Raw genomic sequence first — 15,311 nt, 5'->3', positions numbered from 1 at the left:
TACAGTACCTTCATCTCGTTCCTATGGTAGGATCAGGTGGTAATGGACCTGCTGTCCTGCCATGATAGAGAGGAGAAGGAGGTGCAGATGAGCAAGGGCTCCTTGCTTGTATCTGCACAGACATCTGCATGGGACGAGGCGGTGGAACCACTGCAGATACCTGTCGTCATTTTTGTGGCCTTTGCCCACACGTTTCACACTACTCTGCTGACCTAGTGAAATGAGGGCAAAGTATGTGGCTTCCTCCTTTCTAGCTGAGTAGAGGGCATAATTCTTTTCTTTCAGGACATTTAGCCAAAAGAAACAGGCTTGTGAACCGAGGATAGAAGAAAATAGGGGGCAAGTTCTGCAGCCTCCCCTTCCAAGCTCACTGTCAAACTCTTTGATGTAAATGAAGATGCTGCCTGAATAGCAGACTTGGCCCTTAAAAGGCAAAACAGAAGAAAAATAAACTCATCTGAAGAAGATGTGCAACTTTTAAAATTCCTTTAGAGACAGCAGAAGTATTTACTCTTTTTACAGAATATTAAATAGCTGAGAGGAGGGTAGTCAGAGGACAAGAGGGTCATTGAAGGACTGTCACAGTGGCTGGAGGCTGGGAAGAGGCAGATTTTGGTATTTATGCAGCCAGGGCTGTACAGCGAAAACAAGCATGATCTGGTCAGTGTGGGGTGAAGAGCTTGGCAGCAGTGCCAGCATCCCCCAGTTTCTGCCAGCACCAGGGACTGAAAAGCCTGATCCATATGGTGACTGACCGTGGTGGTGGGTGCTCTTGTGTCAGGTGTGCAAGGATAAAGGAGGAAAAAGCATATGAGAAATTTGGTAAGGTGTCATTTACAAAGCTCGTATGAGATCTTGCCTTGAGGAGATTTGTGCATCGCTGGGTACAAGCGAGGGCTGTTGCAAGCTCAGTATTGTTAGATGTCTTCTTCATATCTGAAGACACCTGACTTTCCCCTTCATGTCCTGGTAAGAAGTAGTTTGGCAGATTGCAATAATATTTGTAGCACTTTCACGGGTAGATCTGGAAACTACTCTTATAAGTACTCTGCTGTGGTGGGCAGAGCTTTGTTATTCCTGTTTTTAGCAAGAAAGGATCTCAAGGGAAGAAAAGTGCCTAGCTAAAGGTTAGACCAGCAGGTCAGTGGCAGGGAGTCTCTGATATCTAGTCCAATCCTCTGGCTGTGCTGCCTGGCTAAATAATGATTCATTTAGTGATTGGGCCCTTCTTTGATCCCTACTGTATAACAGTGAGGCTTTGGAGTGTTTTATTGTGCTATGAAAAAGAACTCCTACTAGGCAGGTGGGAAGGGAAAGGTTTACTAGACAGCTGTGTTTGTGATGAATTGGCTTTGTAGACCTTTTTTTTTTATTATTTTTTTTTGCCTGTCAGAGTTGGGGAAACGGGTTGCTGATGTAATTACACTCATTATAGTTTACTTTGTGGCTTGTTTTGAAGCCTTTGTTTTTTTAAAATTCATTTAAATGTTATTACAGAACAGTGTGACTTCCTTCCGTTTCAGACCCCTTTAGCTAATGACTGCAGGGCTGCTCAGAGCTGAAAACACTCCATTTATTATCATTTTGTTGTTGCTGTTGCATAGGACCAGGTTCAAACTACGAAGTACCCAGGTACTTGGTTCTAAACATGGTGTGTGCTGAATATTGATGATTTGTGTAAAGCTTACTTGGACAGACTTGTGTGCATCCTGTTATGCTGCAGACTAGTGTCTGGAAATGCTTGTGTTCCTCACAGCCCTAGATCTCCACAGTCTCAGGGCCTGTTGTCAATACACTGCTGCACAAGCTGTGTTACCCTTTCGGAAGCTTGTGGGCTTCTCGGGTTTTTGTCAGGAGTGTCAAAGCTCTGAGAATGAGGAAAAGTGACCTGTGGGGTATAAAATGGATGTGTCTCTGGAGATGACACTGAGAACAGCCAAGAAAGGCAGAATAACCAGACACGCACCTCTGCAGAGTTTTCCATTTTCAGCATTTTTATGCAAAATAAAGTGATCTCATTATCTGCCACTAGCAATAATATTTGCCTTTCGCTGTGGTTTTCAGGGTGTTGCTCCAATGCACTTCTGTTTGAGCTAGATTTCTGAACAAACAAAGTGAGAGATGTTTACACAAGTAAGACAAGGTGTAGAGATAGGCAGGATAATTCTTGCTGCAGTGTGTTCCGATAGTGTGAATGTTGGAATTTAAATATTTGGCTTCTATTAGTCAACATAAAGGCCTGTTCTGGTTTTTGTGTTGTTCCAAAGTGCCCTGGACACAGGAGAAGAATACTGGCTTTTTACTCCTGGGTCCATTAAAACCCTACAGGCTTGGAAAAAATGGACCTACCCATCAAGCAGCATAGTGTTTTTTTGTGATGCCAATTCTCTGTAAAGGCAAACTTGCTTATTTTTAGTGTTAGTGTTTCCTTAAATTCCTCAGGAATTCATGCATGCAAACATGATTTGATGGGCATGCAGAAATGGCCTGTGGACTGCTAATTCAGTTGTGCTGCAGGCTCTTCTTCAGGTGAGAGGTGTGAGAGGTTTCGGGCTAAGCTGTTGCATAGTATTTAAACTTTATGGCTCTCTTGTTTCACTCAGGTATTAGTAAGAGGAGAGCTGAAGTAATGAGAAGTCATCATGGAGGCGCAGTCCCATAGCTCTACCACGACGGAGAAGAAAAAAGTGGAGAATTCCATCGTGAAATGCTCCAGTCGAACAGATGTCAGTGAGAAAGCTGTTGCCTCCAGCACGACTTCCAATGGTGAGTAACAGCAGGGATTTACTAGCAGCCAAACCTACGGTAATTTTATGTTCACTGCATTCCTTGTGAATTGAGCATTTGCACCTGGATCAGTGTTTGTTCTAACGAAAGGCTAAAGAAAACGAATGAGGGGGAGGTGGTGGCGGTGGTGGTGGAAAGTGGTAGGATACAATAAGGCCTGTTTTGGCATGAGACGTAGTATTTTTCTTCCAGATGTTCTAATTTGAGATGTAAATGTGCTAAGTTATTTATTATAGGAAGTTCCTGGTTTTGGTGTTTTGGAAATTGTCTTGATTAGCCTGGCAGGGCTTGTGGGTGCTTTGCGTTGGGCCATTGAAATCTCTTACACTAGTTAGATAATTAGTTATTACAAAAGAGATAGAAGTAGCTCTGTCAAAATTAACGGCAAAGGTTTGTTTTCTTCTCTTCTTTTACAAATAATCTTACTCCTCACAAAGGGCTGCCCCCACCTTCCCAACGTTTTTTAATGGCCAGGGACAAAACATCAAGCTAAGAGTATATCCTCCCATGAATTCATTTCAAAGCTGTGAATGTAGAGCTTGTAGATTTGCAAAACTGGAGTAATTTGCTTAATTCTCCCCAGAGATTACCTCACTTGACAATTTTACATATTCTCTACCCCTCTGGAGAGTGTGTAATCCCAGCCTTGGCCCTTTCATTGTTCAGTGTTAAGAGGGCTGAGTGTATCGGTCCCTACCTATGCAAAACTCTCTTTGCATTAGGAAAGAAAATTGCTTGGAAAGGTGTGGGCAGAGTTCAGACTTGTGGATTTGGGATAGCTGCAGATTAACTGTTGGTTTTTGCAAATGAGTGTAATAATGGCTGAAAACAGGAGATATCTTTCTGCATATTTTGGAGTCCTGGTGTATTCCTGGCAAAACATTTCCTCTCCACCCTTTCTGCTTCCATCACGCTCACTCATCTGGGCTTGTGGTCCAGGTCAGGTTCTCACTTTGATATCCTGAAGAAAGGTTTTTGCTTTCTCAAAGAAACATGTTTCTCCCACTGGACTAAAGCAGAAAATACATGAATCCTACAGCCGTACTAAAGGGGAATCTCTGTGCGTCAGTAAAAATTAGATGGCGCATGTCCCAGTATCTTTCCCTGTGACTGGACTTCAGATTCAAAGCAAACTCAACACCTGCTGACCTACTAGTTGGAGTTGATCCCCATGAGAGTATAGAAACTCTTGAGCAGCAGTGGAAAAAGTTGCATCAGTTTTCTGAGGCATATGAAATTAGATCCTCATCTGGTGTAACTCAGCACAGATCCATTGCTGTCAATAGAATTACAGTGGTTCACATTAGTTGAGGAGCTCCCCATTGTATTTTTTTTTTTTTCAATAATAGGATTTACCACATTCAGACAGATGCACACTTAAACACATATGCATATTCTTTGATGTGTCAGGTGTTTGCACTCAAACTTGATGTTGGCACGTACCTCTGACTGTTTGGGCTAGCTTTAACATTATTGTTAAACATTTAGATTTAGAGGGCTAAAAATAAAGCCTTCGAAATGTTTTTGCCTAATTCTGACACTAATTTAGCTTGTGGTCAAATAATTTTCTCTATTCCACATATCAGTTTTAACAGGGATATTACTTCTTAACTACCTGCTTCATATAGGTATTGTATTACTGCATGTCAGGAGCATCAAACTCCCAAGACCTGGAATGAATCTAAGTCTAATGAATGACTAGAAGTTTTTGACACTGGAATTGTCTGCTATTACTGCAATGAGATGCTAATGTAGTACACATCCTAGGGCCTGAGGCTGCTTTTGGTTAAGGTAATGACAGCTACCTTTGTTTTCAGTGGGTAAGGGTTGGTCTTGTTAGTCTTTGTGTTTAGGCAAGTCGCCAGGACCCCCAAGGTTTGGGTTTCCATCTATCTTCACGTATAACCAAGTAAAAACTTTTCAGAGATTACAGCACTGGGTTTCAAAGGGATAAAAAAATTCCATTCCTTCCTGGATATGAAATATTTCCTCTTAGTGTAGAGACTCCATGGAGCATGTATCAAAACAAATAATGATAAGAGAACTTCAGGAACTTAAACATGAGTTTTACTATTGCAGTGTTTTAAAGTTTTGCTTCTTTCAGATGTGATTGTTGTTATAACGAATTTTGGTTACAAGGACCAATTTACATGGAAGCTGGAGCTTGCATCGCATTTACATCTTTTTTTCTTTAATGCTGAAATGAGTGTTACTGCAGGAACATCATGAGTTGATATAAGACACCACTCCTAAAAAGCATGCAGCTTTTGTTGATTCAGGGCCTCTTTTTTTTTTTGCAGAGGGCTGTAGTAATGTTAATGGTTGTGATTTGCATTTGAATACTCTGTTAAACAAGGTAAGGTACCCTTAAAATTAACAGGAAGACAGAATGATCCTTGCTGGTTTTGTCAGGAGACTCCGCTGTCATTGCAGAGCAACATCTGCCTATCTAACAATGTCATCTCGTAAGGATGTTTAATATCAGTGCTTCTCTCCTTATGGTCAACACATTAATTAGTGAAGTTTGCAGGGTAACATGTCCAGGAGTGACAGCTGTCTGAGGTGAGATGTAGAAACTATTATTTTTTCAGTAGCTCTGCTCTCTTCTGGAGCAGTCAGAACTTGGATCATAAGTTGACTGAAAGTTGTTAGTTACAGGTTCTATGCAAAGGTTACAATCATGAAGAAGCAAAGAAAACGTCATTATTTCAGTAGCTCCCAAAAGCAAGTTAACACACGCAGTAGCAGTATCTTTGTTAAAACGGATATTGAGTGTGGAAAACTTTTGAAGTCATAGGATGTGCAAACTGTTTACTGAAGAGCCTGGTGTAAACCTGTGTGCAAGGGAAAGCAAGTGGGAAAGGCGACCTGGAAGGGCAGCTCATGTGTTCACCCTGACTACGCAATGCAAGTTCTGAAGCCCAGACTTGTGGGTGCCCCTTGGAAGGTACCAGCTGCACTGTAGTCTCAAACATCAAGCAAGCATGGGCTGTAGTTTATATTTTGTCCACTTCTGCTGAGTTCTTGTCGTTGCTTAATGCAAAAAGGATTTCTGTTGCACTCACCTAGCTACAAACTCTGACTGTATTGCTAAGATGCTTGCACTGTGTTAGATAAGGGCCTGCCAGCGTTTCCATTATAAACCCCTAATTTCAGGGATTTATAACTAAGCTGTTAAAATGTGCTCCAGGCTGAAACACATGGGGAAGGTCTTAGTGCTGGAGCAAATTAAAACTCCTTTTAAAATATATGTGATCAAAAAAGGAAAAAAAAAATAATAATTTCTAATAACCAACAAAAATCTTTGGTGCACTTTGATCCCCAGTGGGACTTTGTAATTTGGGACCACTGTTGCTTTGTTTCGAGTTCATTTTTGTAAGCTTTTGATCTTTTCTGCTTTGCGTTTCATTTTGTGTATCTCAACCAAACTGCACACAGTTTACTAGGATACGTTTCTTTGCAAATTGTTGCTTTTACTCTTTCTTTGTTTGACCGCTGTATTTACTGCTAGGCTAATTATCAAAGTGGGGAAAACTGCTAAAGAAAACTGTTGACAGATGCTCATTCACAAAAGGCTGTATGAATAAAAAGTTTGTGCTCCGGTGTAAAGTAAGCTTACTTTTGTGTATCGTGATTGGATAGCCTCAGACTGATCTGCTTTGGCAAAGTAATAACAACAACAACAAATAAATACCACGATATGTCCTGACCATGTCACTGGTATTACATTGGAGTAATGATGCCAGTGTCCCAGACCACCTTACTTCCACAGTGCTATGTTGTCAGGCCTTGTCTTCTCACATGTGTGTCCCTGCCACTTTTCAGGAGACAAATCAGTAGCATTTCGTTCGTTACCATGTCTATGCGTGGATTTAGGTCACCATCCTGGAAGCTGCCGCATGCGCACACAAGTTCTATCAAGTTGTGCAAGGAATGGCTTTCTGAAGAAAGATATACGTTGATAAACTCATTAAAATTAGTTCTGTGCTCCCCTTGGAGAGCCTTTGCCTGATATGCCTTATGAGGAAAGGCTGAGAGAGCTGGGTCTCTTTAGTTTAGAGAAGAGGAGACTGAGGGGTGACCTTATTAATGTTGATAAATATATAAAGGGTGAGTGCCACGAGGATGGAGCCAGGCTCTTCTCGGTGGCAAACAATGATAGGACAAGGGGTAATGGGATCAAGCTGGAACACAAGAGGTTCCACTTAAATTTGAGAAAAAACAACTTCTCAGTGAGGGTGACAGACACTGGAACAGGCTGCCCAGGGGGGTTGTGGAGTCTCCTTCTCTGGAGACATTCAAAACCCGCCTGGACATGTTCCTGTGCAACCTCACTTAGGTGTTCCTGCTCCGGCGGGGATATTGGACTAGATGATCTTTTGAGGTCCCTTCCAATCCCAAACATACTGTGATACTGTGATACTGCACATCATGAAACCTGCCTTGCCAGACCTCCATTGGATAATATGGTACCTCTTGTAATTTCAAGTAATCCCGGGGTTTAAAAGATATCTTCAGATGAACACTGTAGATGTTAGAATTATAGAATAGTTTGGGTTGGAAGGGACCTTCAAAGGTCATCTAGTCCAAATCCCCTGCAATGCACAGGGGCATCTGCAACCAGATCAGGTTGCTCAGAGCCCCGTCCAGCTTGGCCTTGAATGTCTCCAGGGATGAGGCATCTACCCCCTCTCTGGGCAACCTGGGCCCGTGTTTTACCACCCTCATTGTAAAAAAATTTCTTCCTAATGTCTTGCCTGAATCTCGCCTCCTTTATTTTTAAACCATTACCCCTTGTTCTGTCACAACACACCCTCCTAAGTCTGTCCCCATCTTCTTACAGGCCCCTTTTAAGTATTGCAAGGCCACAATAAGGTCTCCACAGAGCCTTCTTTTCTCCAGGTTGGAGTTGCATGGTGAGCTGCCTTGCTGAAGCGTGCTGAATGCCAAGGCGGAGGCTTGTTCTCGGCTGTGTCTCCATGCTGCTCCGCCACGAGCGCCAGGGCTGGGAGGGTGAGCAGCAACCTTCTCCTTGGCTGCTGTGCCTCCTCACAGCCTGAGTGTGAGCTGTGGCCGAGATGGGCAGCGCGCTACGTCCATGTGTCAGGCCAAACGCTGCGGTGCTGGAGCAGGGAACTGCTGTCTGCCCTCCCTGCACAGCCACGGTGCAGCACCCCCTGCACCTCGACCCTCCTGAGTCCCAGCACTGCAGTAAAGCCTTAAGCTCCAGTCCAGCAAGTACTCCCATGAAGGCCTCGCTTTAGGCAGAGGAATAGCTCCCTCAGCCCCAATGCATGTGTTTACATGCTTACAATTAGGCAGTCACTTTAATGCTTTGCCAGGCTGGCCGCTTCGACTGTACGCTCTGCTTTGTAGGTGAATAGGATATATTGTTAGAGTACTTTGTAAGAGGCGTTCACCAAAAACCCCATGCTAACCTAATATAGCCCTCAGCTACATGCTTTTTTTTTCTTCACTAAATTTGTAGTATGGATGTAATTAATTTTTTCACTTTATTTTCTAAAAAGTACAGGGAATTTCTGTGTAGGATGAATTAATACTTCTACAAGGCAAACCTGCACTTTGTGGCGTTGCTTGGATAGCATTAGGAGGTTATAATACTCTGTTTGACCCTGATTTATTTAGTGTTTGGCTTGTGAGTTTTGTTGGTGGCTAACATGCTTTCCTCTCTTGTGCATTTTGGCTCTAAATGTGTTTTTAACATTGTATTAAAACAATGCAGTTATTGTATAAGGACTCCATCAGTGTCTGACAGCCAAGCACTTATTTTCAGTTGATGTGTTTTGTCTAGTTTTTGACCCATGAGCTCGTTCCACTGTAATTTGATATTTCTTATTAACCTATTACTCTGCCTTAAAAAAAAAAAAAAGCTAATTATAAACGTATGTAGGTTGTGGACTTGACTACCTTTATCAGAATCAGATAGTTATTGAGAACATACTTTAAAGTGATAGAAAGCAGAAATTATTATCTTAATGATGATGTAACTTAAACCCAAGCTTGATAGATGAATAAATGAGAGGAAGTTCATTCGTCCACTTTGATTCTTTCAGAAGAAGAGCCAGCTTCATCTAGGTATTCGAGGTATCCTTTTTTTAACCCCTTTCTTCGTAGTAGTTCTTCAAGGATTGAATAGGGACGTATTCAGCAGTCTGCAGCCCCATAAGAAACCCATTTCCTGTTTAAACTTTGAGTTGGTTTCTTGTCCTGCTGCTTGCTTTCAAGTTCACCATGAAATAGGTGTTAATCATAATACCCATTCTTGGCCCCCTCGTCAGACTGATGTGCTCAGGGTCCCGTTGAGAGGTCAGGGTTCAAAAGAAGTTGTTAGGTATCAAGAAGCATTGCCTGTACTCTTTTAGCAGCCTGCAAATTGAGTCCCGAATTGGTTATATGAGACCTGATTCTGCAAAGTGATCAGGAAGCGCCCTCCTCCTCTCCTGACATCAGAGGGCATGGAAGGGATCTCTTCTCTTCTTGTTTTCAGGTCTAGGAGGAAAAAACATCCTGTAGGATTAGATATTGGAAGTGATGATCTTCAATGTATAGGTTTTTCAGAGGGTTTTGCTTTTCAGCAAGGCAAATGTTGTAATTCCTATCTGTTATGGTGGATACAGCAGCGTAGAAAGTATGGGTAGAATGGTCACATGTGGTAGTGCAGATAAGTAAGGGCAAAGACCTGAACTTGTAAGATGTTGTGTACCCTTCTGTTCTAGTAATTGTGGCCAGGTCCTAAGAGGATAAACTGAAGGAAGGTACCTGTCCTTAGGGGGGATGAGCTCTCCTGGTGCTTAGAAGTGTTGGAAGCAAAAGTATTGGAAGTTGTAATTAACTGGTAACTGCATGTCTTGGTATATTGTGATCTGATGTGAGTAGCTGATTAAATACATGTTCATTTGGAGTCATACACCCATGGTCCTGTATGCTTACCAATAACATTCCAGTTAGGGTTAATAAAATTAAGTTAGGGTTTATTAGTGTTGTTCCTCAGTGAGCCAGCCCTACCCTTACCCTGCTCTAAACCCGGTGATCTGCAAGTGCAATACAGTATTGCTTCATTAATTCTGCTGAGATTTCCCTCCTTTTTTCCCCCCCCTTCTCTCCCCTCCCTGCAGTGGTTAATAGCATAAGGGATATTAAATGTCAATCCTCCTCTATCCCTTTGCAAGTTCCAGAAAGAGATGATTGAGTGGCTTAGCCCTGCAATCACTGTAATCAGTAAGTAATGACTTAACATCCTGCTGGATAACACGAGGTAGAATTGGGAGAAAACATTCGTTAGCAGTAGAGGCTTGCCACCTGGACAAGGTGGAGGTTAAATTTAGGGAATTATATACTGGGGAGTTGATTTTTTTCCCCTGAAAAACAAACAAAAAACCCAACACCCGAGCAAACCGTATTACATCTGTACCTGGGTTTTGAAATAGACTGGGAAGTGATAATAATAAAAAGGTTTAAAATGGCAATGATACCACGCTCTGTAGCTTGTGACCACGACTCCAGTATCAATCAGACCTCAAAAAATTCAGGCATTACAGCCCATAGTACTGGGGAGGGGGAAGCAACCAAGAGGTTTGATTTTTATTACCGTAGGAAAAAGGCTGCTGGCAGCTGAAGCTTGTGTGATATTGTTAGCCTTCCAGAAAAGGGCTAGCTTGCTGCCGTTAAGTGTTGGTCTCAGGGGAAGACACCCTAAAAGAGAAAAGGCCTCCTCATGACCCATTACCACCAAGCTGGGGAGGCAGCAGCACGGCTGCTCCGAGTGGCGGCACCTTCTCCCGGCCACTGGAAACGGTGCCAACAAACACGCGGGTGCCAGGCGGCTGGGGAGGCTTGGAAGGCCACTAAATTAAGGCAGAAAACTCTCCTGTCCGGGGTCCCTGTGAAAGAGACCAGACTTGGGATCTGCAAGTGAAGGAGACTTGTGGAGTAGGTCTGTTTCTTAAAGGAAATAAAAAAAGAATTTTTGAAAATCCTTCTAATTGACTTAAAAATCAGGCAACCCCTCTGGCAGGCACAGTATTTGGCTTTACTATTTGAGCTGTGTAAATTAAGGCAGTTGAAGTAATTTAATTACTTAACAGATTTTCAAATGGCATTCATCTTTTCTAAATGTTTTCTATTTCCTATCTGTCTCCAGTTAAAAGGAAATAATCAGGCATCAGTGTTGCGTTTGATAATATCCTTGCTCTGTATTTTTCTATTCCCACCCCCCCCCCCCTTTCTTTTCTGGAAGATACAAAACCTCAGCTTCTGCTTGCATATAAATTGTTACTAAATATGTACGCCAAAAAGGGGGAGAAGTATGCTTAGGGTATGGTCTGTGATTATGTAAAGAAGGTACTGTATTAAAACTATATTCTCTGTATTCTTTCCAAGCCATATCTCATTATTTTGGGGTGAGGGTGGGAGGGAGATGCATTCTTTTGCCATCCCAACTAAGAGTGAATGAGATGGATTTTATTGCTGTGTTATTATCTTATTTCCCATTAAAAGTCTTTGCCTTTGATGTATACTGCAAATGGTCACAATTTAAATCGCAGGTTCTATTTTTGTTCGTAAGGCTGGCAATTCAGAAAAATGTTGATTTACTTGTAAATGTGATCTGGACCTACTGATTAATGTATATTTCAAGTGCGCAGAGGCACTTTGGAAAAGAGAAGTGCATAGGAAATACTGGGTTTTGTTAAGATGATTTTAAAAATTGGCTTTTAAGGCTTTATGGGTCAGATTATCAAAAAGCAGTTCCTAATCTTGTGCCTGCAATCAGCTGGAGTCTTGCTACACAGGAGCTGTGTGTGCACATTCTTAGCACATGCCAACTGCTTAAAATACACTGTTTTCCATTCATTTAGTACGACTTTTCACGCATGTTCCACATGCAGCCAAGTGAAAATTCAAAAACTTAAGTCCCACAAATGTGGTAGCTTGGAAATGCACCCAGATATCCCAAACTAAAGGGTTTTATTTTTTTTTTCCTGCGTGATAGAACAGATCTGTACTGGTGGAGTTTTTCCCAAGATGAGATGATAAATTACCCAAACTTAGTTAGTATTACAAAGTGTCCACGCTCTCTCTTGCTCTCTCTCTGTTCCCGTCATGTGCTTGCTTTTCTTTTCCAGCGTAGGGGTTCATACATAACAACAGAGGATTTTGTAGAAAAGTTCCTTCTGGGCTTGACCGATAGTGTTTTCCCCTCCTCCTGGTCTCTCTCCTTTCTTTCTTTCTTTCCTTCCTTCTTTCTTTCTTTCTCTTCTTTTCTTTTCCTTTTTTTTTTTCTTTTTTTTCTCTTTTAGTTTTCAGAAAGTTGAGTTCCATCCCAATTATTAAATCTTCGGAGACCATTCCCACATGGTTCTGTAAATGGTAGCTTCATCCTGAGTTCTTTCATCTCTTTTCCTGCTCTCCTGGCTTGACAGTTGAAAAGGTCTGACTGTGCCACACAATGGTTTGATTGGTTTCTCTAGGGGAGGCTTTACCCTGCCTCATCATTCGCCAGGCAGGTGGACCAGAAAGTCTCTTGATTCTTTTGTTGCCTCTCAAAGTCCGAGGTCTTTGACTGAATAAATCCTCCGTCATGGGATAATTTGCTAAAAGGAGACTGAAAGATGTGAGAGAAAAGGCTCACTACTTGGGTGCTGAATTAATGAAATAACTGGGCCTTGGAGTTTGCAATTGAAAAATCACCAGGAATGCAATGGGTGGAGACAGGCTTCAGAATGCAAGCCCATTACTTCCCCGTAATAAACTATGAGAGCTTTAAATGATATTACTAAATACGCCGGCTCGCCTGGCCGCCTCCGGTTATTTGCATTTGCAGCCCCGTTCGGTGGGGAAAGCCCGAGCAGAATAAAAGCCGTTTTGGTGCAGCGCCTAGTTAGTCATTAGATTATTACGAGGGGCTGGAAAGAATTCCATATGACAGAACTAGGGTTGAGTTAACACAGGACGAAAAGTAATTTACAGATAGGCTGTCCTCAGCCATCTTCGTAGCCCCTGATAAGGTTTCATTTCAGAATGGATAGGCGACATTTCCACTTACGGGCCCATTCTGCGACACCTGTGATAACAGCTTCTGGATCCTAATTGAAATTGGTTTCAAAATGGATTTTCACTTTTCTCTGTCTGTGGAAAATATTGAATGGACTCAGAGCTGCCACAGAGAATCCCAGACCTTGGAAAATGGAGCAAGAAGCCAGGATCATCTTTCATAACTGTGTCGATGATATGACAGTTTTGTTATCTGTCTTATTAATGAAATCATTGATCACCTGATGAGGGAGATAATAAACTACATTTTTGCTGCTGTTGAGGAAGCTCAATTAGATTTTTTTAAAAAATACAGATGGGAGAAAGGCAAGCCAAAACAATGAAGTGAACCTTTTCAGGTCTGTTTTCAACTTTGGTTTTCTTCGAGGTTTTTAGACGGAAGAAATCTCGGAGGCTGTAAAATGCTGACTGCATCTTGAGCTTATTGAAAGTAAAAAGTGAAGAAAAAGACAAAGGAAACCTGATGCTTATGTTAAGACTTAGTTATTGTTTTTTGTTTTTAACAAACCACACTAAGTAAATAACACTCAAGTCCTAGTAAGTGCCATGGAAACTCAGATGAACTGAGAAACAATGGAGCTCAATTTTAGCTGAAGTGGGATTAGTGATCTGAAATCTCTGAATGCCCTGGCATAGACAAAGGCCGGTGCTAAGTGTAGTGAATGCTGCCGTGATGCTGCTTCTCCTGAAAATTATTTCTTCTTTAAAAACGGGTGTCAGCCTTTAGTTGTTAAAGCTGCCAAGGCATTTTGGAAAAATAAGTTCCGTTTGCACAGAATCACAGAGTGTTAGGGATGGGAAAGGACCTCGAAAGGTGTTTTGTTGTTTTCTTTTTTGTACTAATGGACTTGAGAAGATTTTTAAGCGCAACCAAATGTAATAAAATGTCTGCTTGGGCTCAAGTGCACGTGCAGGCTTTGAAAATAAAACCTGAAAGGGTTTTGTGATGTGTTGTTTCCCTGGCTATTTTCTAATTATTGGAGAAAGAGATAGATCTGTTGTTTGTGCTTGGTTGCTCTGGAATGCATGCTGTATTCCTTGAGGAAGGTGGGAAGGGATAGTTTTTCTGAAGAGAGATGCCAGCGACTTCTCATATTTCACTGTGAATTGTATCCTAGGTGTTTCTTCAGTCCCTCTGCTGGTGTGGGTCAATTTATCCCCCTTTTTAAGCTTGAAAGGGGAGCTCTGATCAAAGGCTTGAATGATGTCACTGATCTCTGGTGATTGATTAGGAACAGACGTTCTGGAGCATTTTGCATGTCTGCCTTTTCCTTATCACTTCAAATCCATTAGTGCCTACCCATTAGGGTAGCTTTCAATAGGGAAAAATAGCCCATGCACATACATACATATATATATATATATATATATATGCCCTCCATGTATATGCGTATATAGAGAAGAGGAATAGGAAAGCATGCAGGCTTCATGGTCTGAGTTCTAAATGTATTTTTCTTTAATGTGAAAGGAAACAATTTTTATTGATCTGTGTTGATACAGGGGATATTTATTAATTGCTGAACTCTTGGGTTTAATTTTCTGTTCTTCTGCAGCTGCTCTCACAGGTTTAAATCCATGTAGGTCTCTGTCGTCGGTGGGGTTTTGGCTGCTTTACCTTCATGTGCTGTAGTTTACCTAGAGAGGAACCATGCCCCTGCCTGTTGTTTCTTTGCTGTGCCTGTGATGCTCATCAAGATCCACTCTGTGTGTCAGTGGCTTAGAGGTATTTTTTTAATTAGAGATTGAAAAATAAATATCTTAAATGTCCGTCTTTTGGAAGTTAGGAATTAGCCAGAATGTGCGTTAAGCTGTTAAAAGATCTTCCGTTTGTAAAGGAAGAGCAGTCCTCTGACTCGGTGGTGTGGGCGATGGGGCAGTGAGTGGGGTTTGCTCGTGTACACAAGGGTGGTGTGTGCGAGCACGAGGACACAAACTGATTTTGCTGTGGGATAGAGGAGGAAAACGGGTGGCGCAAAGCTGGAGTCCAGTCCTAAATATCCGACTTCTAACAGCATATTGTGATTTAAATGAGGAACTTAAAATCTCTGCACAGGCTTTAAAAATCTCGAGTTAATTAATTATTCTGGTAAATGGAAGCTTTCAGTATGTAGGATAATTCAAAAATGTCAGTGTTATTTTTGTGTATCTCTTTTCCCCTTTCTTTTTAGTAGGCTGGCTCATTTCTCTCTCTCTCTCTCTCTCAAATCTCCTTCGCTCTCTCTTCTACTGTTGTGCATTTCACACCGGGAGATGACAAGTCTTGTGATTGCAGCAGAGGCAATTGAAAGAAAATAAAAAGAGAGTTCTTTTTCTCTGGTGCTGGCCCATGAACATACCGTAAAAATTGGATTAGACACACCTAGAGTTGGGATTGATTGCATCTTGAATGGGAAATTAGAACATCTGAAAAATTCCTTTTTGGATGGAACAGAAGCACAAGAAGGAAAAGTTGG

At 41.8% G+C, this 15,311-nt stretch overlaps 1 protein-coding gene across 2 annotated transcripts in view; it reads left to right on the top strand.

The window, feature by feature from the left end:
• Window positions 1-2,642: 2,642 nt before the first annotated feature.
• The window catches only part of GLI3 (GLI family zinc finger 3), a gene marked incomplete at its 5' end in the record, with an annotated part of 196,013 nt that continues 183,344 nt past the window's right edge, over window positions 2,643-15,311 (top strand). For both annotated transcript variants that reach the window (XM_080340446.1, XM_080340445.1), the window contains one exon: window positions 2,643-2,766. In XM_080340446.1, the coding sequence (XP_080196572.1) occupies window positions 2,643-2,766 (124 nt within the window). The remainder of the gene's footprint in view (window positions 2,767-15,311) is intronic.

The sequence above is a fragment of the Nesoenas mayeri genome (assembly GCF_963082525.1).
Source record: "Nesoenas mayeri genome assembly, chromosome: 2".
Classification (NCBI taxonomy): domain Eukaryota; kingdom Metazoa; phylum Chordata; class Aves; order Columbiformes; family Columbidae; genus Nesoenas; species Nesoenas mayeri.
This window is presented reverse-complemented; position numbering and strand designations above follow the sequence as displayed.